Source organism: Pararge aegeria, chromosome 22 (assembly GCF_905163445.1).
Source record: "Pararge aegeria chromosome 22, ilParAegt1.1, whole genome shotgun sequence".
NCBI classification, from domain to species: domain Eukaryota; kingdom Metazoa; phylum Arthropoda; class Insecta; order Lepidoptera; family Nymphalidae; genus Pararge; species Pararge aegeria.
The window spans coordinates 2462626-2484384 of record NC_053201.1 but is presented as its reverse complement, the minus strand read 5'-3'; the positions used below and the strand labels follow the sequence as shown (position 1 = coordinate 2484384).

General features: G+C 33.5%; 1 protein-coding gene across 5 annotated transcripts; it reads right to left on the bottom strand.

Annotated features, from left to right (window-relative positions):
• Positions 1 to 7507: 7507 nt before the first annotated feature.
• Positions 7508 to 21759, bottom strand: LOC120633691 (protein tipE). Of its 5 annotated transcripts, none has more exons than XM_039904005.1 (4): positions 21563 to 21759; positions 12039 to 13170; positions 10248 to 10295; positions 7508 to 7777 (listed from the first exon to the last, which is right to left on the bottom strand). In XM_039904005.1, exons 2-3 carry the CDS (start codon positions 12998 to 13000, stop codon positions 10268 to 10270), a joined length of 990 nt encoding a protein of 329 aa, XP_039759939.1. In that variant the 5' UTR covers positions 13001 to 13170; positions 21563 to 21759; the 3' UTR covers positions 7508 to 7777; positions 10248 to 10267. The 5 variants fall into 5 exon arrangements, with proteins under 5 accessions (XP_039759939.1, XP_039759941.1, XP_039759940.1 ...); XM_039904007.1 differs by having other exon boundaries at positions 21618 to 21759; XM_039904006.1 differs by having other exon boundaries at positions 21633 to 21759.

Genomic DNA, 21759 nt, shown 5'->3' with positions numbered 1-21759 from the left:
AAAGGAAAACATCGTGAGGAAACCTGCATGCCAGAGAGTTCTGCATAATGTTCTCAAAGGTGTGTGGCGTCCACCAATCCGCACTGGGCCAGCGTGGTGGACTACGGCGTTAACCCCTTCACATTGTGGGAGGAGACCCGTGCCCTGTAGTGGGCCGGTAATGGGTCGATATGATGAAAGCCTTTTTTTGTGTTTATTATTTTTTACCAATTAATAGAAAGCAAAATTAGACATATTAACTGGGTGACTGTAGTTAGCCGAAAAAAAATTATTATGTAAACTTAATATTTCTAAACTTGTGTTGTAAATAATCTTTTCGCGACCTTTTAGTCTATAGTAAGTTTGAAAAATGAAAAAAAAAAACAAGTGCGATAAAATTAATAAAAACTAACAAAATAAAAAAGGGATTGTCTTTCAGTACTTACATTTGTTTAATTTTTTTTTAATCATTTGAAAATAAACATTTCAATAAAAAGCAACAAAATGATTGTTTACCTACATTATAAGGTATACAGGTAAGTAAAAATCGACTTTAGGCGTATTTAGCTTCGTCGATTTTATTTGGATGGTAAGTAATAAAGATTTCGAACCAAATCGGCCTTCATTCCAGATTTAGGCGGCAAGCGCATGAAAAGGTCATCCATTAATAAATGAAACACATTTTCGAAGCCAATAAATGTAATGTTTACTACTAACTTTCATTTATACTTTTATATACAAAACGGTCATAAGGCAACAGTTAGTACCAAATGAATGAAAATGTAACATTACGATGAATAATAATTATAATATATAAAAGACGCGTAACAGCGAAAAAATGTACATAACACACGTGCGTAGTTCTTTTTTTTATTGATGAATACAATAAATTTTCGCAAAATTACAATAATATTAATTTAAATATGAAATAGTTATGGCATCCTCCGCAAGATTTATTCGGGTCAGTCAACGAAAGATCTATTGGGCCTTGGTCTGTCAATTATTACTTTTACTTAAAAGTACTATAAAATAATAATTGTTAGTACTTAAAAAAAAAAAAAAGGCACGCAGTGATGCCGATTTTTGTTGAGCACGAATCTCTAAGCTAAACTAATTCAAGAAATCTAAAATGAGTGCTGTTCTTTTCAAAGTGTGTGAATAGAATGTAATGACCATTTTTATATCCATAAAAATATAACAAAATTTAAAAAGAAAATGGACTGTAACAATATTCAGGTTAGAAGCAAAAATAAACTCGTCGTGCAGTTTACTAGGCTACACAAAATAGCAAATTAATTTATGGGCAATAGTATATTATTTTTAAATAACAAATTACCAAATGAAATCTTTGAGATGTCTCTCGATAAGTTTAAAGTTTGTATATAACTTAAGCTTACAGAAAAATCCGTGTTAATTGCTACTCTAGCTTCATAACTTAATATAAATTTACTGTGAGATGGTGATAACAAAAAAACTTTACCCGGCTTAGTTTGTTGGGGGCTCTTCTTAGACCAGGGCGCGTATGAAACCCTCGTAGCTTTAGGTCTAAGTTGGCGAACGAAGTTAGCACCATCCCCTTAACATTATGTTAACATATATAAATAAATAAATAAATATACTACGACAATACACACATCGCCACCTAGCCCCAAAGTAAGCGTAGCTTGTGTTATGGGTACTAAGATGACTGATGAATATTTTTATGAATTATATATACATAAATACTTAGAAAATACATATAAACACAAACATTTTACAGTTGTGGGAATCGAACCCACGGCCTTGGACTCAGAAAGCAGGGTCGCTGTCCACTGCGCCAATCGGCCGTCAACTGAAGCGTTCATACATATAATATGTATGAACTCTTCAGAAGTGCATGTGATAGGCCTACATGAATAAAGAAATTTTGAATTTGAATTTGAATTAATTTCTTGATTTTTTATATAGATTAGAGATTTGTGTTCAACAGAATTGGCAAAAATATCGACTCAATTTATGTGACCGGTCAAATGGTCGTGTGCCTGCCACTAGGAAGTAAACTCTCCGTAAGAATTGTGAACAGTTTACTTTTTGTCACTAGGTATATAATGATTGAAGACAATTTTAAGCTATAATGTGTGTGGTGAAAGACGCGTGGCCAGTGGCGTGCACTTCATACATGCACAAAAGCACTGCCTTACCTAAAATTGAAATATAACTCGTACAGGAGGAGAATTTTTGCCGTTTAATGCAATTTTCCTGCTGTATGCATATCCTGGTAAGAAACCCAGTGCACGCCACTGCGAATGCTCGATGTATTGTTAACGCGCTTACACGTATAGTAGTAACTGGCACAAACATTTAAATGCTTTAACTTGAGTCGAATCGGTGTCGAGTTAGTCTTGTGTGCCAATGCTTTTTTTCATATATTTAAGTCGGGTGTTTTATCTTTCTCGCTATTAATATAATTCACTCACAAAACCTTACAAAGTATAATGTAGTGAATAATTAAACAACAAAATATCATATTAGTTATAAAATGTTAAATAAAATAAATTCTAAAACGTTGTAAATTAGAAATTATCCATTATTTTATAATTATAAATAAAACTTTATTTTACTTTCGACAGGTACATTTCTATTTGTATTAAAAAGCATCTGTTTTTGCATCAAATTTAGTAACGCCAATATTTTTTATTATTTGTCAATTCTATTGTATGATCAAATTAAAAAAAACCCCGCACGTGTGTAAGCGTAATGTTGTTTTATTTATTTTTAATTAGATACATATTATGTTTTAAACACAATATCATATTTATAATAGCTATTTATAAATATCTCATTAGCAAAAAATAACAATATTTAATTTTAAAGAGACCTTAGATAATTAAACAACTTATTATATTTAATAAATAATTGAATAAAAATTATTTTTGACAAAATATGCATTCAATGGAATTAATTTAGAAGACACACATTAATTTAATGCATTAATGTTCATTTGACGTCAAATCAAAATGACATGCTTCTTTAAAAATCAAATTGTTTTAGTGGAAAATAAATAAAAATTGTTAAAAACAACAATATGCTGAATTAAAAATTGACTGTTTCTGCTTACTAAATAAGTGGTTCACGGACACATAGTAAACATTGGAACATAGAAATTAAAGTACCTCGGAATCATGTAATTCCCAAAATATTTTGTGCCCTTTACCTTTTATTTACAATACTTTAATTTATCCGCCGAATTGTTGTTATAATAAGCTTTAAAAACAATAATATAAAAACTTAACAATAATAACTTTAAAAAAGCTTTAAAAATAGAAAGTATCATAAGGAAACCAGGTTACGATTCTCATATCTTAATAATTAAAAGTCAAATATTTTTTGAAATAATATACATTTATGTATTATATAATTATTAGAAAATATTATATATTCTTCTATTAATTTGACTGCATGAAAATAAAATACCTATGAAATAATAATGTTATAGAAATAATTGATAATGAATTATATAAATCTTATGTCGACCTCAATAAGTCTAACTCATAGTCTTGCAATAAGCGTATTTTTGTAGATGCAGGTGTAAAGCGGACAGGTTACATTTATAAGAAATATGGATGTTTAGCTTATGGTTAATAAAGTAAGAGATGTGATTATAGACAATCACTGGACAGGTTTTTGAGAAAAAAATGTGTAAAGAGTGAATAGTGACCACAATTTTTGGCAGTGATGTGTCTCTAATATAAAATTTCAAATGAACATGGTTTGTATACAAAGATGAAGCAGCTTTACATACGAGTAAATATAAATATAATAAATACTGTCTTATATTGTTTCTGTAAATTGTATTTTTTGCTTCCACAATTAAACAAATATGCACTCACATAAACTGCAACAAAAAATTATTATCTCAGAAAAAATATAAGTAAAATATGAAAATGTAAATAGAAGTTTTTTAAATTATAAATAAATAGAAAAATTAAAATTAATTAATTAAAACAGTTCTTTTGTTGTTCAATTAAATATTTACTTAATAATTATAAAGTCAGACAATGTAGTCGTATTTGTAAGTTAAGCATCTTAGAGTGTGTGATTTTAAAGCCGCCTATTTACTCTTTCACTCTATACATTTTATCACATCCCAGCAGCAGTTACGCAAATATTAAAAACATATAAAATAGAAAATAATTTAAAGTATTATAATAATTTTATATACATTTTTACTGACAACATGTATATGATATAAATATGTTTTTTAATTAAGAAACCCATTTTAGTTTTATATTTTTTTCAATTCAATTTATTGAAAATATAAACGTTTTATACAGAAAACATTTTACATCATTTTTAAAATCAATGCTCACGCTTACAAGCAAAAACTGAAACACCCAAAGTATTTAAGTTTAAGATATTAATTTGACTTAATTTCAATGAATGATATACATAAATTGCTTTTCGATTACTAATTCTATTTGAAGCAATAACCCAATTTACAGTTACAACGTTTCAAAGTATTTCTGAGCCATTTTTACTAAATGTGCAAACTTGAGACTGCTCGAAAATTAAGGCCTTTACTCAGATTCTCTGGGTAGAATTCTCATATACGTAATTACCCCTTTTGATAAATGGTTGCCGAACAATATCACTATATGTTTGTCTTAAGAAAATAAAAGTTTAGGTAGCCATTATTTTTATTATCAGCAGGCAATGTCAGCCAGTTTCAATATTATATATACCAATAATCTATATAAAAAGACAATGATGGCTACACTGCATTTTAAAGTTTATTTTCTTTATGGATTAATATTTTTTGGGTGCCAATAAATCGTCGGTAGCATCAGTCCAGAGAATCTTCGCGAAGTCGAGAATGACTGAGTCAGTATTACAGACACTTAGTACTTGGCTTGTAACATATCAACAGGTATGATTATGAATTAAATTGTATAAAAAGTTTTATTACAATATTTTGCACGTTCCTTTCTTCAGTATATTTTCTCTGTTAGGTACTTTGTTGAAATAAGCTTTTCATTGTGTAAATGATATAAAATAAGTGTAGGGTGTGTAAAAATACTTTGTTAATTCTTTAGCTATAACACTTGAAGGTGAATGAAGATAGTTATTTACAGATTTTATTTACGTTTGTGACCTGATGCTCATTTTAAATAAATTATATAAAGAAATTGTAAAAATAATATTCTTATAGTAAAATAACTATCTATATTTTATGGAATCTAATGTTTCAATTAATGTTTTGCTACATGAAATTTACGCTCTTATAATATTTTTTTTACTACTTTAATGTGTGCGTGGGTATTTTTGCAATTATCTAACTAATCTTAATATTTTTCCACAGTCTAAGCTTCTTTTTTATTATTAATTATAATTTACTTTACTCTCAAAAACATCCGAACTTTTATGTAAAGATTTGAAGCTAAAAAAACCCCAAATTGTCTAACATAATTCTTAAATCAAATTTGTTTTATACAATGACAGCATTCACGTAGGTAGGTTTAATCTTAAAATTAATAATATTAGGTTTGTTAAGTAAATAGGAATATTAATAAAAACTTTCCTTTAAAAATAACAACATATTACTTAAAAGCATAGTAGCAAAGCTTTAGAAGTGTCACAAGAAAATAAAATGTATATCGCAATACCCTTAACTCTATTATATGCAATATTCACAAGCCTTTTTAATTTACATAACACATTCATATAATATAACAGAAATATATTTCTGTGTTCAAATACAATCAATTTATTTAGCGATTGTGAACATTTAAAACGCATTGTCAGAAGCTAAGCTTTTTTTTATCTTCCTCGTTATTTGATAAAATCTGAAAGAAAAAATACTAATGTGATGATCTAAACCAATCTATAAGTGAATTAAAACAGGTATTGACATCTTGGAAACAATTATTATAAAAAACATATATATGTACTTTATAAATAATCGGTATGTCTTTTTAAAACACGTTTACATGTTTTTTTTATAAGGTTGAGCTGTTATCGATTTATCTTTAATATTTCCTATAAAATCGATTCACAACAATGAAACAATCGTGATTGGTATAACTATAAAATAATTACCAAGGTAATTTTGAAAATTCATTTCTCTATTTTGGTCTTCAATAAAGGTGACGGTCGGATGGCTATGGACATCGTGTATCGATGAATTTTTAAAAAGTTTAGGCACGGGACGGAAGAATCGATACTGTCTACTGTATTACGGCAGGGACGATAATTGTTCGAATTCCAATTTTAACCTTAACATTTCTATTTTAATTAACATCTGGAGGCAGTCGATACTAAATAATACTCATCAATCCAATAATATAATCCATTTTATATTTATTATATTCTATCAATATGTTAAATGTTTGTAAAAAAAAAATAAGATTGAAATCATTAGATTATTTTTCAGAAATTAAATTGGACTAATGACCCATTATTGTACCAAACTGTTCTTGTAAAATAATTTTTGGATTTTTTTTCTTGTGTTCTGTTGGGTTACGTTACAGTAACGTGTTTTCTAACTTGAAAATACTATCATATAATACGTATTTTAATAATAAAATATTGTTATTAATTCATACCATATTGAAAAAAAAATGCCTACCTGAATAATATAAAGTAAAGCATTATGAATGTGGAATTAACTTCTAATCTTATATTTTTCCTTTAACTAAAATGATATTATATTGACTTGTGCCGATGACAAAACTAAAACTAACCTAATCGTTTTTTTTTAATTAAATATTTAGTAGTTATTTTTTTCCTCCAATATAAGATTCAACACATTTTTTGAATTTAAAATCATAACTACAGCAGCTCGCCTTAATGCTTAAAAATATATTTTAACAGATTTAAAAATAAATATTTCACTTTAGAGACGCGTGCATATACAATAATCGGCATGCGAGCGTTAAGAGTCTTATGTTTACAATTATAGGAGATAAAAATCTTTATTTTTTATATCTAATAATAATATAAGGAGATTTTCGTGACAACTTTATTTTTTATGCAAATATTTTAATGTTTGAGCAATAGGTACTTTACCAAAGGAATAATAACAGCTCCATTGAAACATATGAATAACATTAATTATATTAGAATCTTATTTCAATCCCAATAAATGCAATTTTGCATAATAAATATCAGTTACAAGAATGGACGAATTCAATTTAGAATTTTCAAGGTAACAATTTTTCACACTTCTCATAAATATTTATTCATAATTTTAATGAATAAATAAATGAAGAATACATTTTCACTTAAAGATCTTTTATTATTGAATAATATTATAATAAAAAAGAGGATCAAGAGGAATAAAAAGATAAGAGACACAAAGAGTTATCCAAATTATATTTAAATTTTATAAACGTCGTCATCAAATTTATTGCATGTTTTATTAACAGGTATACGCACAAATCAAGGCGAAATGTGTTTTATATATTAATAAACAGTACATATGCAATATAAGTAATTAATAAGCATAATATTAGAAAAGTTAAGACACATATTTTATAGCAATAAATTTCATTCATCACCCAAAACATTAATACAATAATAAATATTCGAATGCTTGTTGTCACGAAAATTCGTTTAATATCATTTTTTTCACAACGCTTTATAAAAATCTTTCATTTTCGCAATTATCAATTCTAAGTTTTATTTTTTCACGACCATTTTTAAAGCAAAAAGCTTCTGTGACATAGCGAAAACTTCTCAGAGTGAAAGTTCATTCGTACATTTCGTTCACCTCATTTCGTGGTGCACTTTGTAACCAAAGCCTCTCCAGGAGCCCTGTCATCTGAAATTAAATTTTAAATTATTAATCACCAATTCAACTGATGTTGTCTTTTGATTATTCTCACTTGTTATATATAATGTACCTAAACAGTATTTTTGTTGCTTTTAGTGCAAATGTTATTTTCAAATTCTGAAGAAAATAAGTAAAACATACATACATAAAGAAAAACTTGTTTTTTTTTTCAGCAAGCCCCCTTATGTATTAAAGCGAAGCCTTGCGTTACGGGCGCCGGAATAAATCTCAAGCAAAAGAGGGATTTTAGAGTAACTCGCGAGCGTAGCGAGGCACCTAGAATCATAAGTGCAGCGAGGGTTTTAGGGGTGCCCGAAACGAAGGCAGCTTTAAGCCTGAGTTGGACCTACTTTTCACACCACGCGAGGCAATTAAATCGAGTTTTGAAAGGATTTTTTTTTACAATCAATACTCTGTGGCTCGCGCTTCAGAGTCTGATAAGCCAAAGGGAAGCCATCAGACGTCAGAGCGTGGTTAATAATATAAGAATGAACAGATTTTACTCAGGTGAGCGATGTTCCTTATTGAAATCATTAAAGGACTCCAGTACAATAGCCCCTAGGATGTATTGACGTATTTGACCTTTAATTACTAGCGAGTGGTGTGAAAAGATTATAAGAAGAGTAAAAAAAAATAGTGTACACTAATTATTGCTTATGAAAAATAATTAAAATCACTACTAATTTGCTTAACACTTTGCTTAACAAAAAACCCTTATTTACGTTGTGCAGTCATGTAGATTTATAATTGGAATTAAAATTCAATGTTTTATAAGAATTTGAAGTAAATGACAATGTAGTGTAAGACGTTTCCGATGCCTTATAAACAAATAAATAGAATTTAAACGTTTACAACATTTTTTTAAATAAATCGTTATTGATTTTTCTCCTAATTTATTACATAAAAATGAAATAAGTAATGATCATTGGATTTTATTTCAACATAAAATGTATACCAACTATGGACGGCATAATATAAACACGGCAACTTTTTTATCGTCTTAAATCGGTAAAAAGGACGCCCGTAAAAAGTAACCGATCTTATTCGATAACTTCGGCAGATTGAATTTAGTCATTTTATTTTTTTTTCTATTCTACCCTGTAGTGTGTATGGATATGTATGGATTAGCGTATAATGTATATGGATTAGCACTACTCAATTCAATCTGACATCTGAAGATTTGGATTGAATTTCATATTCATCATAAATCATTTACATATATTTTCTAAGTTGTGGAAACTTGATATAAAAAATACGGCATTACTTTAATGTGGAATACTGGTGTATGTTTCCCTTGAAAAGATAATAAATAAATAAATTTTAAATCCATACAATAACTTTAAACTGGCAGAATTTGAACCCGCAAGTGTGGTCAGCCTGCCGTCTCTCTATGCCGCCGCATTTAATACCATTAAAATAGTTAATTTATGTTCACTTGACATATTGTGTAGTAGTTACCTTTTATTTCCAAAAAATTGTGAAATAAAATGTGTTTTTAATATTTTTTAAATTTGTTTTATGATTATTAAAAAGATACATTTGCTAGGTCATTTTTCCTGGAAAGTACTGCTTGGAAACTTTTACTTTATACTACTGCTTCGTTGGTGTAGTAGTCAGCTTGTTTTAGTACGGACTACGAGTTCCTGGGTTCGAATCACGGGTCGAGTCTACAATTGCAAGGTTAATAAGCTGAGGGACTTTATACAAAAAAGGTACGATAAGATAGCTTACATTAACATTTCCTAATTTTACTAGTGGCGTATGTATTTTTACTAGAACAAGCAGCTAGAATGTTAAAATTATTCATTGTAATAATTGTAGTTTAACAATAATTATTCATTGTAAAGTCAACATCTCCAGAGGATGCTCCGGTTTCGGAGCGTAACATGCGTAGAAGGTACATTGCCGAAGATCTGTTTGGTGTGGAGTACATGGATTGAAGAAATTATAAATAACACCATACAGATTCTCCTTCTTTTCGCGGAGTATAGAAAATTAAGCGTAATTTTCATAAAAGGTACTACGTATTTTATCACTTATGAATATTGGTTGCCTTTGTAAAACTTAAAAAAGTTATCGTGTATAAAAATGTGCATTTAACTCTTTATAAAGAGCATTCAAAAATGTATTTCTATTTAATATTTAGAAATCAAAATCACAATAATTATTTTTATACAAAAGAAAGCATGCCACTAACTACTAAAATAAAATAATTAACAAAGCTACCAATATATATCTAAACTATATTAATATTATAAAAATATTTTATATTTTCTTTTTAATATTTTATATAATATATAATAATATTATAATACATTTTAGGAAGCTTGTTGCAGTTATTTTGTATTGTATTTACAATGAGGATTTTAGGGTGCATAGTTATTGAGCGTGTAAAATCCTTGCTTTGGAATAATGAACTCTATGTTCATGTATATAAAGCCACATATGACACACGTACCTCTGTGTGTGACTGTTTCATTAGGCGTTCACGAAAGATGACTTGGTCCTGTAGAGTGGGAAAATTCTTAATTTAAAATCTACTAATATTGTTATAATTATGTTTTATTAAATCTATGGTCGTGCGTACTTTTCTTAAATAAAATGACTGAAAAAATGAATAGTAGATCTAGGTACCGTAGAACCATGTTATACTGAGTATCTACGTAGCAAATGATCGAAAAACTCTTCTGCACTTTGAAGGTTGGTTTGGGAATAATATTTTGTCTTATTTTATGAAATATCTTATCATTTCAAAACCTCTTTGATGACATATTTTTGAAATTCTTGATAGGTTACGTTAGGTTAAATACTTGTAGCCTATACGAAGTTTGACAGACAAGAGCGGAATTTCAATTTCGTTAAAGTTCCAGTGAGTGACCTTGTGATAAATACGCACTCGACATGCAAAGTCACACTAATGGACCTATATGTATGAAAATACATTACTAAGATTAGAAATCGAGATTGACAACAAAGTAAATTAAATAACATTAAGGTACTAGAAGTAAAATTACCAATCAGAATAATAATTATTTAACTGAAAATACCATTCAAACTTTGATATCTAAATAGTTTTATAACACTTATTAAATATAAGATTTTAAGACTTTATCTATCGTATGCCCGTTTTTACTAACGACGAGCAAGTCTGCCAGTAAGTAACGCCTAATCAAAGAAGATTCCTAGGCATTTACCTTTCACCAATCGATTTTCCTATGGGCCTCATAAAAAGGCACACAGTCACTCAGCGCGCGATGGAAAGAGCTATGTCAGGAGTCTCTACGTGATCAAATCAGAAATGAGGAAATCCGTGGAAGAACTAGGGTTGCCGACATAGCTCAACGAGTCGCGAAGATGAAGGGGCAATGGGCGGGGCACATAGCTCGGAGAACCGATAGACGTTGGGGTTCCAAGGTGGTTCCAAAGCGTTGATAGACCCCCAACCAGGTGGACAGACGACATCAAACGAATCGCGGGGAGCCGCTGGATATACAAGCGGCAAAGAATCGTGGAGTTTGGAACGCCCTTCAAAAGACCTATGTCCAGCAGTGGACGTCAATCGGTTGATTTCATGAATCGATTTTCACTAGGCAACTCATATGACCTAACTTGTCTATGATTCTCGCGACAATGAGGTATTTTGTGTTTGTATTCTCATGTTTTTAATTTTTCGTACGGATTTAAGGTTATTAAATAATGAAAAACCGAATTTGTATTATTTTTATTTGTCGAGTTCTCTAAACATTGCGCACCGCCGAATTGGTATCGTAACTTTAGAGGGCGCCTAACGTCGTTAGTCATTAGCGCTTTTTTTTTTAAATATTAAATAAATAAATATACTACCATAATACACACATCGTCATCTAGCCCCTAGTTTGCGTTTTGGTACTAAGATGCCTGATGAATATTTTTATGAATAATATTGTATAAATACTTATACTATGCATATAAACACCCAGACACTGAAAAACATTCATGTTCATCACATAAACATTTTCCAGATGTGGGAATCGAACCCACGGCCTTGGACTCGGAAAGCATGGTCGCTGCCGACTGCGCCAATCGACCGTCTAGCTAAGAGTAATTGGTGAAAGGTTTCTTTTTCGCTACGCAACACTCAAATTATTAGGTATCAGATTTAAGCGTTTCCTGAAAACGGTTTAGTGAAAACGGGCATAAGAGTTTAGGTGTCTAATTGAAAAACTATCAAACCACGCAAGAGTATGATGTAGAAAGAAAAAAGCCTTACCCAGATAATGAGGCAGAATTTGAAATTGCAGGGCTATTTGATTCGAAGCCTTCTTTAGGCTTCTCGTTGGCCAGTTGCATTTTCAGCTGATGACCAAAACAAGCCAGGTCTTCCCTGAAGGTGTCCGACCCAGGCGTTGTCGGTTTCCCATCGTCCCCGGTCGCCATGGCTTCAGCGTCGCTTTGCAGCGGAGCCTGTTCAGACTCTTCCTCTGTATTGTAAATCTTAAAATATGCAAACGTCAAATATATTACCGAAATTATAAACGATGGTATCGGAATCGCCATCGCGTAAACCAAATTCAAGGTGTTCTGCCACATGTCTAATTCTGTTATAACTAAGCCTGGGTCCACTCGGCTGTAATAGCAGCTGTAATTGGTGCCGAGTGGCCTGTACTTGCCGTAGAAAATTGTACAGTTAAGTATCGGTGGATACCCACAGCCTTTAACGTTGGGAAATAATCTAGCACCTGTGAAGTACCACTCGGAATCATTCCCCTGCAGCCCTGTGGGAATAGGCTCAGGCAGTTCTTGTTCCTCCATTTCTGGATAGTTCTTTTCTATTGGAGATTCGTAGTTCTCGTAATCGTAGTTCCTCAACGACCTCTCTGCTCGGATGAGAGCTTCGTATTCCGTAGCTGTTATGTTCGCAGCGTATCCTAGTTTGTAGTTGACTCTTATTTGGGTGCATTCGAACAGGTCCTTGGTGCAGCCTTCCCTGCAGGAAGCCCAAGAGCAGTTACTGGCGCCGACGAGATGTTTGACTTGCGCGGTGACACATAACGCTGGTACAGGATCAAATTGCATGAATATTGTGGTAAACGCGGGCTCTATGACGAAGGGTACTAAAAAGAGAAATGCGAACAAGCTGAAGATCGCGAGAAGAACGAAGGTAGCTGTAGTGTAGAAGAGTACTTTCTCGAGAAATGTTGGGGGTATCGGCAGTTTTTCCTCGTCGGCCATGTTGGCGTGAGCTCGTTATAAGCGACCATAGCGCTTGTTTCAACTCGGCTGGGTCATTTCAAGCAGCGTCAGTCTTTTGCACTAAACGTTTTGTATTAGCATCGATTTTTTTTATTGTAGCTACTTATTTACATTTCTGAATGGCTGCGGTTGCTTCGTAGAGGCTGGCTCTGCGAGTGTGTATCGATTTTAATGGACATTGCATTAGTCGAATACCTATGAAATTAAGCGCTATTTATAAATAACATCGGGTTCGTAAGCAACGTAACTAAAGCTTCAAAATTCCGTGAGCAATTTTACCTTGGGAATGAACATACTATGGTTTATAAAAAACGAATTCCGTTTTTTATCAAAACTGTCTCTTATCAAACATATATTATTATGTTAATAAATCTATGTATGATACTTCACACAGCGATCTGAAACGCACGTATCTCTCTTCTGAAGGTCATCCTCCACTACGCCGTATACCATGTTGTGACGTCAGTAAAAATTCATTGATATTGAATTGCTTAAACAGTAATGATTTGCTTTGTATAATTCGTTATAAATTTAGTTATAATTGCGACACTTTGGCGCAGTTGGCAGCAACCCTGCTTTCTGAGTCCAAAGTCGAAGTCAAATATTTCTTTATTCAAACAGGCACATAGATGGTACTTTTGATGCGTACATTACATGTTAAATATGACATAGAAGTGTGTTGATGGCGATAACTAAATTTGTCAACTTAAAACTAAAGCTTCGAGGGTTCCAAACGCGCCCTGGTATAAGAAGGAGGCTTTGGGCTCGACAGCGACAGCTGGAAAATGTTTGTTTGATGAACATGAATTCAGTGCACGTTTTTGTGTACTTTTTTCAGTGTACGTAATAAACCAATTAATAAATAAGCAACTTTTAATCTCGAGAAAAACAAACAAACGGTTCCCACGGAATTTGTATAAAGACGTAGTAAACTTGTAGACAGCTTGTTTATAGTAGTATTGTTACAGAGTCAGATTAGTTATAATTTAAAATAAATGTTGCAGTTTGGCACCTGTCAAAATGACTTCCGGTAAGAACACATAGCCCATAAACGAATTGTTGTACCCATTACGTAAAGATTCACGATTCAGTAGCAGCAACTCGCCAGAATACCTTGCCAGAACTCTGACGCCGTTTTGTCTGCGAGAAAGTTTACCGAAGTATATCATAAATTTTAGAACATTTCAAGTGGTTTTCAATTAATGCCGCTGTATTAAATCACTGATTTTAAAGTTATAGGTACGTCATATAAATCTGCGAGCTAATAATGACAGCTTGTTACACGTTCCTGCTAATCGCTCAATGGCGTATGGCAATTCTTTTACGATAAAGGTGGTTAACCTATGGAATGAGCTGCCGAGGGAAATAAACAGTCCAAATCATTAAATATCTTTAAATCGCGGTTAAAAGACTATTTCCTGTCTAGTATGTAGTAAAAGATCTATGTAATTTTACGTGTGTGCTTAAATCGAAATATGTATTTGAGTTTATATATTGATATTTATATTATTGGATGTTTATACACATTTCTATAAATATATATAAAAAATTAATATACTAGGAAAATACACACATCGCCATCTAGCCCCAAAGTAAACGTAGTGTACTAAGATGACTGATAATATTATACATAAATACAATACAATATACAGATAAACACCCAGACACTGAAAAACATTCATGCTCATCACAAAAACATTTTCCAGTAGTAGGAATCGAACCCACGGCCTAGGACTCAGAAAGCAGGGTCGCTACACCCTGCGCCAATTGGCCGTCTATATATGTCTTAACTATACATATATGTGTAGTATGAGTATGTATTGTATTAATGTATATAATTAGCAAATTTGGATATTGCACTATCCCGTTTAATGTAATATGTTTCTTAAACCAATGGTTGTCTGGAGGAGATCGCTTCAAGCGATAAGGCCGCCTTTGTGCATATGTTTTGTATTATCGTTTATTTTGTTAACCTGGCTTTCTATTTGTACGTGCAATAAACACTTCTTCTTCTTCTACAAAATAGTTCATATGTTATATTTATTTATAAAGCTGAGGAGTTTATTTGATTATTTGTTTGTTTACATCGTGAGGAATCCTACACGCCTGAGAGTTCTACATAATGTTTTCAAAGATGTGTGGAGTCCACCAATCCACACTGGGCCAGCGTGGTGGACTACGGCCTTAACCCCTTTCTCATTGTAGCAGGAGACCCGTGCTCTGTAGTGGGCGGGTTAATGGGTTGATGTGATGATTCGTAAATTATTCATCAGTTATCTTAATACCCATAACACAAGCTATGCTTACTTTGGGACTAGATGGCAAATAATTTTAACTGTTTCTTGAAAACTATCTATTAATTATGAATTTTTAGGGTATTTGTAAAATCCTAATCAATTTAATAAAATAACTGGCAATTATGAAATTATAGTTACCAAAACGTTGGATATTTACACACTTTATAAAATTACTGTAACAACAGTTTCGCATTCATAATTTGGAAGCGATTCAGCATAACAGCTACCGCAATACCTTGCCAGAATTCCGACGCCGGTCTGTCTGGAGAGGAATTCAAGCTATCGATTCTCTAGCATCGCTCGGTATGTGATGGACCTACAGTGTCATAGACTCGCTTGTTGCCCGTCTTACAGCAGACTGTTGTTCTCTATGCCATTAATAATAATAATAAATATACTACGACAATACACACATCGCCACCTAGCCCCAAAGTAAGCGTAGCTTGTGTTATGGGTACTAAGATACCTGATGAATATTTTTATGAATTATAAAATAAACACCCAGACACTGAAAAACATTCATGCTCACTACACAAACATTTTCCAGTAGTGGGAATCAAACCCACGGCCTCGGGTTCAGAAAGCAGGGTCGCTGCAAACTGCGCCAATCGGCCGTCAATATTGTGTGTGTGCTATATTTAAATAGGTTTAATATGCATGTTGTTAGTGCTCTTAATACATAAATAAATAAATAATATCCAAAGGAATCCCTGCAACTGAGGCCCACTATCAACTATTAGAGTACTGTTTGATTTTTTTCTTTACGTAAACCTACAGTGTTATATACTACGTTCGGAATTATTTGTTGCCCATAAATACAAATATATAAATATACTGGCTTCTGCCCGACGTCAGCGTTGACTTCAGAATTGGTCCTAAAGCTTCGCTCCTTAACAATTTCTAATTCCACGAGAACTATTTGAGAAATCGGTATATAAAGTACATGTACTTTTCCATAGCATAGGTGACAGGCATTCCAAATTTCAGAGCTCTCTGCCCGCGGCTTAGCTCGTAAATTCCATTTTCCCTCGGGAACTGCTTAAGGAATCGGGATAAAAGGTAGTTTATGTTCTTTTCTATGTCAAAGGCTACATGCATGATAAATTTCATCCAAATCCGTTTCGCCGTTTTTGCCTGATTGAATAACAAACATCCACACTTTCACATTTATAATAGTAAGTAGGATTATCACAATATACACTTCGCCATCTAGCCCTAACGTAAGCGTAGCTTGTGTTATGGGTACTAAGATAGCTGTTGAATATTTTATGAACATAATACAAATACTTATAATATACACATAAACCTTCACATACTTTAAAACATTCACATTCATCACACAAACATTTTCCAGTTGTGGGAATCGAGCCCACAGCCTTGGACTCAGAAAGCCCATTTTACTATACCAACTTTAAAATAAAAAATAAATATACTACGACAATAGACACATCACCATCTAGCCCCAAAGTAAGCGTAGCTTGTGTTATGGATACTCAAAGACTGATAAATATTTTTTATGAATAATACACATAAATACTAACAGTAGGTACTCGTATATAGTTAAACACCTAAACACTGTTAAACATTATCCAGGTGTAGAAATCGAACCCAAAGCGTTGGACTCAGAAAGCAGGGTCGCTGTCAACACCGCCAATTGGATGTGCCTAATCAGACTATTATAATTCCCTAAGGAAACCCTGTCTGTGTAGTGTTCTACTAAACAAGCCTTTTCATTTGTCATCTTTGACCGATTTTAACACACACACAAACACACACACACACCCACACTCACACATACACACACAAACACACACACACAAATATACAAGCGTCAAACTTGTAACACCTCGTCGTTTTTGCGTCGGAGGTTAATAACTAGCATCAACAAAATAATTATTGCACAGAACGCTATTCCAAAATTCCGGGAAGTATCCGTTTACGAACACAATGGGCAGCCGCGGTAAAAATTAGACGATTCGTAATACCCACCAGTTCTCCGGATAAGCCGGTAATTTACTTATTAGCCTAATGAGCGTCAAGTGGTATGAACACAGAACAGTAACCATGAAAACGTACAATGCCCGATACTTTATCGGCTTAGATAATTATTAACAAAGCGTACACAATCTTGACATATATTTTGAACTTTTGTTCTTCTACGACTCTTCTAAGGGCTCTTCTATGACCAGGTCGCGTTGGAACCCAGGTCTAGCTTTTATGAATGAATTAATGAATTATTGGTAGGTAGTGTAATAGGTTTTACTGTAAAATGGTGAAACCAAAAAAAAAATTACCCGGCTAAGTTTGTTGTGGACTCTTCTTAGACCAGGGCGGACAAAAATTACCCGGCTATAGGTTTAAGTTGACGAACAAAGTTATCACCATCCCCTTCCAATTATGTAAACATATATGTATGAACGCTTCATAAGTGCCTGTGGTAGGCCTACATGAATAAAGAAAATTTTGAATTTGATTTTGGTAACCTTTTGTTGTATATCACACACAGAAAATTTACAAAGTACATAATATATAATATAATGAGCGTTAAGGTAGGAGGTACAATTTGGCGGCCTATACAGCGATCTCTTTCTCGCAACCAAAGGCGTAGAAGACAATACTATGGAAGCTTGGTAGGTTGTATAACATATATATATATATTTACTAGCTGACCCCAGCGCCATCTGTCGGGCTGATTTGTGAATCTAAACCATCCAGGGTGTCACCCAAACGCAAACCGAAAAAATCATTTAAATCGGTCCAGCCGCCTAGAAGGAGTTCAGTACCCAAGAAATATATACGAGTATATAAAGATGTATGAAACGTTGTCGCTTACTATGGGCCACATAAGAAGACTCTGAGTTACTTAGCGGGCGATGGAGAGAGCTATGTTAGCAGTATCTCTCGGTGATCAAATGAAATGGGGAGATCCGATGGATGTTGGGGTCCCAAAGTGTTGGAATGCCGATCACGCATTTATATACCCAGCGTAGGTCGGCCACCAAACGAGATCGACAGATGACGTCAAAAGAGTCGCTGGGAGCCGCTGGAAGCAAGATTGACCGTGGATTTTGGACCTACAAGACCTATGTCCAGCAGTGGACCTCAACCGCTTGAAGCGATGATAATAATGATATTATACAATTGATGAATTTCATAATGACAAGGTTGCTTGGAAGCATCCGGCTCCGCTTTCATCTCTCACAAGATAGAAAAATGAATGTTAAAATGTAAATTTTTGATGTTGGAAAAGAGCAACTGTTGAGTTTCTTCCCGGCTTCTTCTCGGTAGAATCTGCCTTCCAAACCGGTGGTAGAGTCACTACAAACAGACAGACTTGACGTTTCAAAAGTGCTAATGTTAGGCCTACTTGAAATAAATGAATTTTGAATTTGAATTTGAATATATTATATACCTACTTATCTACTTCTATTTATACTTCTTTGCTATTTTTTGCACTACGAGTTGGAGATGTACTGTCTAAGATAACAGCGGACTAACCAGTTATATCAATTAACCTATATATACCCCTTATCGGTTTCTGCACCGCATATAGTAACCCTAATCAATAATTGAAGTTTGTTACACCAGTGATAAAAAAATACAACCATAATTTTTGCATTTCGGAATTGAGAAGCGGTTGATCAAACAACCACAATGATACTGCAGCCGCACCGCGCCGCTTACACTCGATATAGGATGCTTCGTACACACCAAAGTATAAATGTAATTTTCTTATTTTTTTCAAGGTTACTACTTTTTATCAATACCAGTGGAACATTGTAAAGATTAACTGGGTCACTGTTGTACGACAAATCACCAACAATGTAACGTATAAAACGTATAAATAAAAAAAACTAAAAACATCCCGCTAGGAGCGCTGGCTGGAAAGTGTAAAGGAATTTGAACTTTAATGACTATTATTATGTGTTCCATTTTACTCTGAGGTTACAGTCTTCTGATAGGTATAAGAAAACTTCTCCAAGACTGCGAGCACTTAAGACAAAAGTTATATCCCCCGATTATATCCCCTTTTTTTTTTTTTTTTTTTTTAATACAGAGAAAATGCCTGACGCATACCACTCCGTTGGGGGAAACGGAGTAGTTATGTGGGACTTGCACCCACTAAAAACTCTGTGTGTCCCTAGATAGACCTATAAGTGAGAGCACGGGGTTCACTTGCGTATTCACCGCACTCACCGGGTTTTCACCCCCCAGTGCATGGCGGGTCCTATCATCAATGGCCTGATCGCTGCCAAATCCTCCAGAGAGGCGTGCGCTACACGGCACGCCATAGTCTTAGGCCTGTCATTAGTTGGTTTTCAAACTTCCGATTTTTCAGGGGATATAATGAATATGAAATACGAGAAGTTTTCCTCCGTTTATTTTTACACATATAGGTATTATTTGGATATTATTTCCACTTGTGCGCCAATGCTCTGAGAGTTGATAAAGCTGTGTAGGAAATTAAATTATTATACTTTCTCCGAGGAGATAATTATCTGGCCATGCTAGCCGTGCTGCAGGGCTAGCACAGGCGGGAGACAAAAATTATATCCCCCGATTATATCCCTTGACAGGGGATATAATTAACGCGTCCACTTTCTAAAGCACGGGAATATGGAATAAGAGACGTTTACCCCCGTTTATTATTACACATTATTTTATTTGGATATCATTTCCACTTGTCCGCCGCGCCAGTGCTCTGAGAGTTGATAAAGCTGTGGGAGAAGTTAAATTTCATCTTTTTCCCAGGGAGACAATTGTCCCCTATGCTGATGAAAGCCTCTTGCCCTGTGTCCAACAACCTGAGGCGTAGGTTTTAAGCCTCATATGCCACAACGGCAACCACTCGCTTTAGATTGGAACACCGCATTACAAAAGCATCGCGGTAGTGCTTTCCAGGATGAGCTCTGTCCCAAAAAGCACTACTACTACTTAAGAGCTAACACTGTTTTACAGCGTAAACCCACCAAGCTGCTCCAATGCTTTTGGGTTTAAATGTAATAATCACGTCATGTAACGGAACCGACAACTTAACGGGCTCTGCCGGCCACGGGAGCCGCCAAATGCCAAACTATAGACCGAGTTCTAAGAGAAAACCCAAATATACTCTAATAATATATAGTGATTTTTTGGAACAAACCGAGAACTAAACAAACCTGAACCGAGCAGCGCTCTCTGTGCTACTACTACGATCTACTGCGACCACCCACCCATGTGCCCAGCTTGGTGACTATGGGAAACTCTACCACCATCCTATTAGAGGCCTGTGCTGATGATGATGATGATGAGGAAGGCTTAGACGCAACATCACACTGAAATGCTAAATAGAATGATAATACGCTTAGAAGAATAGTTACTACCTGGCTGATGAACTATCAACAATAACAGTTACAAAGGAAAGTCCTCTAAAAACAATGTCCAAGTTGTCATAAATCTCTCATAAGCATGCACCATATTAATGTCTTATCTGTCATATTATATTGACAGTGACACCTAAACGTCATCGTTTGACAACCCCGTATTCAAACGGTGCAACGTAGAAACTTGAAATATTTTCCTAAAATGTTAAAAGTTACATTTTGAACTGAAAATGTTCACTCCATTCATATTATAAAAGAAAGTAATTAAAGAAGGTAGTTTAAGAAACATTCCGTAACTCATTAATAAAAGTCATTAGCTTTCACACGGCTCGCTCGAATTTAAAACTTAAACAACCCTTTGAAATATTATTTCTATGTAAAAAGCCTTTGCGACAGAAACCTTAGGTTGTTTGGCGTGCAACTTAGAAGCTCACATATTAAAACATTACATAACCTAACCTTACCGTGACAGAAACTAAATCTACTGACGTCACGGAAACCTGACACTCTTATCCTTGTGTTATATCAAGTTTATGTCCAAAGCTTTGAAAAGAATAATTCCATATAGTTACCGAAAATATCATGTACACAGTTTATTTCATTATAACTATTGTAGGTATGTTATAATTATTTGGTAACTATACTATACGTAATAATATGGTGTAATTCTTCAGTATTAAATAATAGAATACAAGCAAAAGCGACGCAAAAACAATATAATCGACGCCTCACGCAATTCGACATAATGCAGTCATGACTTAACAGTATTTCCCGATCTTGTCCAATTATTTACTATGCAGAAGTGTAGTGTACGTAAAACAAAGATTTGAAGTGACATAAGTTGAGTAAAAATGGAACATAGGCACAAATGTGTTGTAGACCTAAAATAGCTCGCTGAAACCAGCCTTTACAAAGCAATCCACGTTAAAACAATACTTTCTACAAACGAACACGCTGTAAGAAAATAGAATTCTTTGTTTGAACACTATATTTTAAACACTAGACCATTGTGTCCTTTGAAAATCGTATCAATTGTCCCCGTTACGGACGTCTATTTTTGATCAGACGTCAGCGCGTA

What these genes read in the sequence shown, in the direction of transcription:
- LOC120633691 (XM_039904005.1), bottom strand. Translation starts at nt 13,000, where the DNA reads ATGGCCGACGAGGAAAAACTGCCGATACCCCCAACATTTCTCGAGAAA. An exon ending in AATTCTGCCTCATTATCTGG is followed by an intron (nt 10,296 to 12,038) that starts GTAAGGCTTTTT and finishes CCCACTCTACAG; the next exon opens with GACCAAGTCATCTTTCGTGA.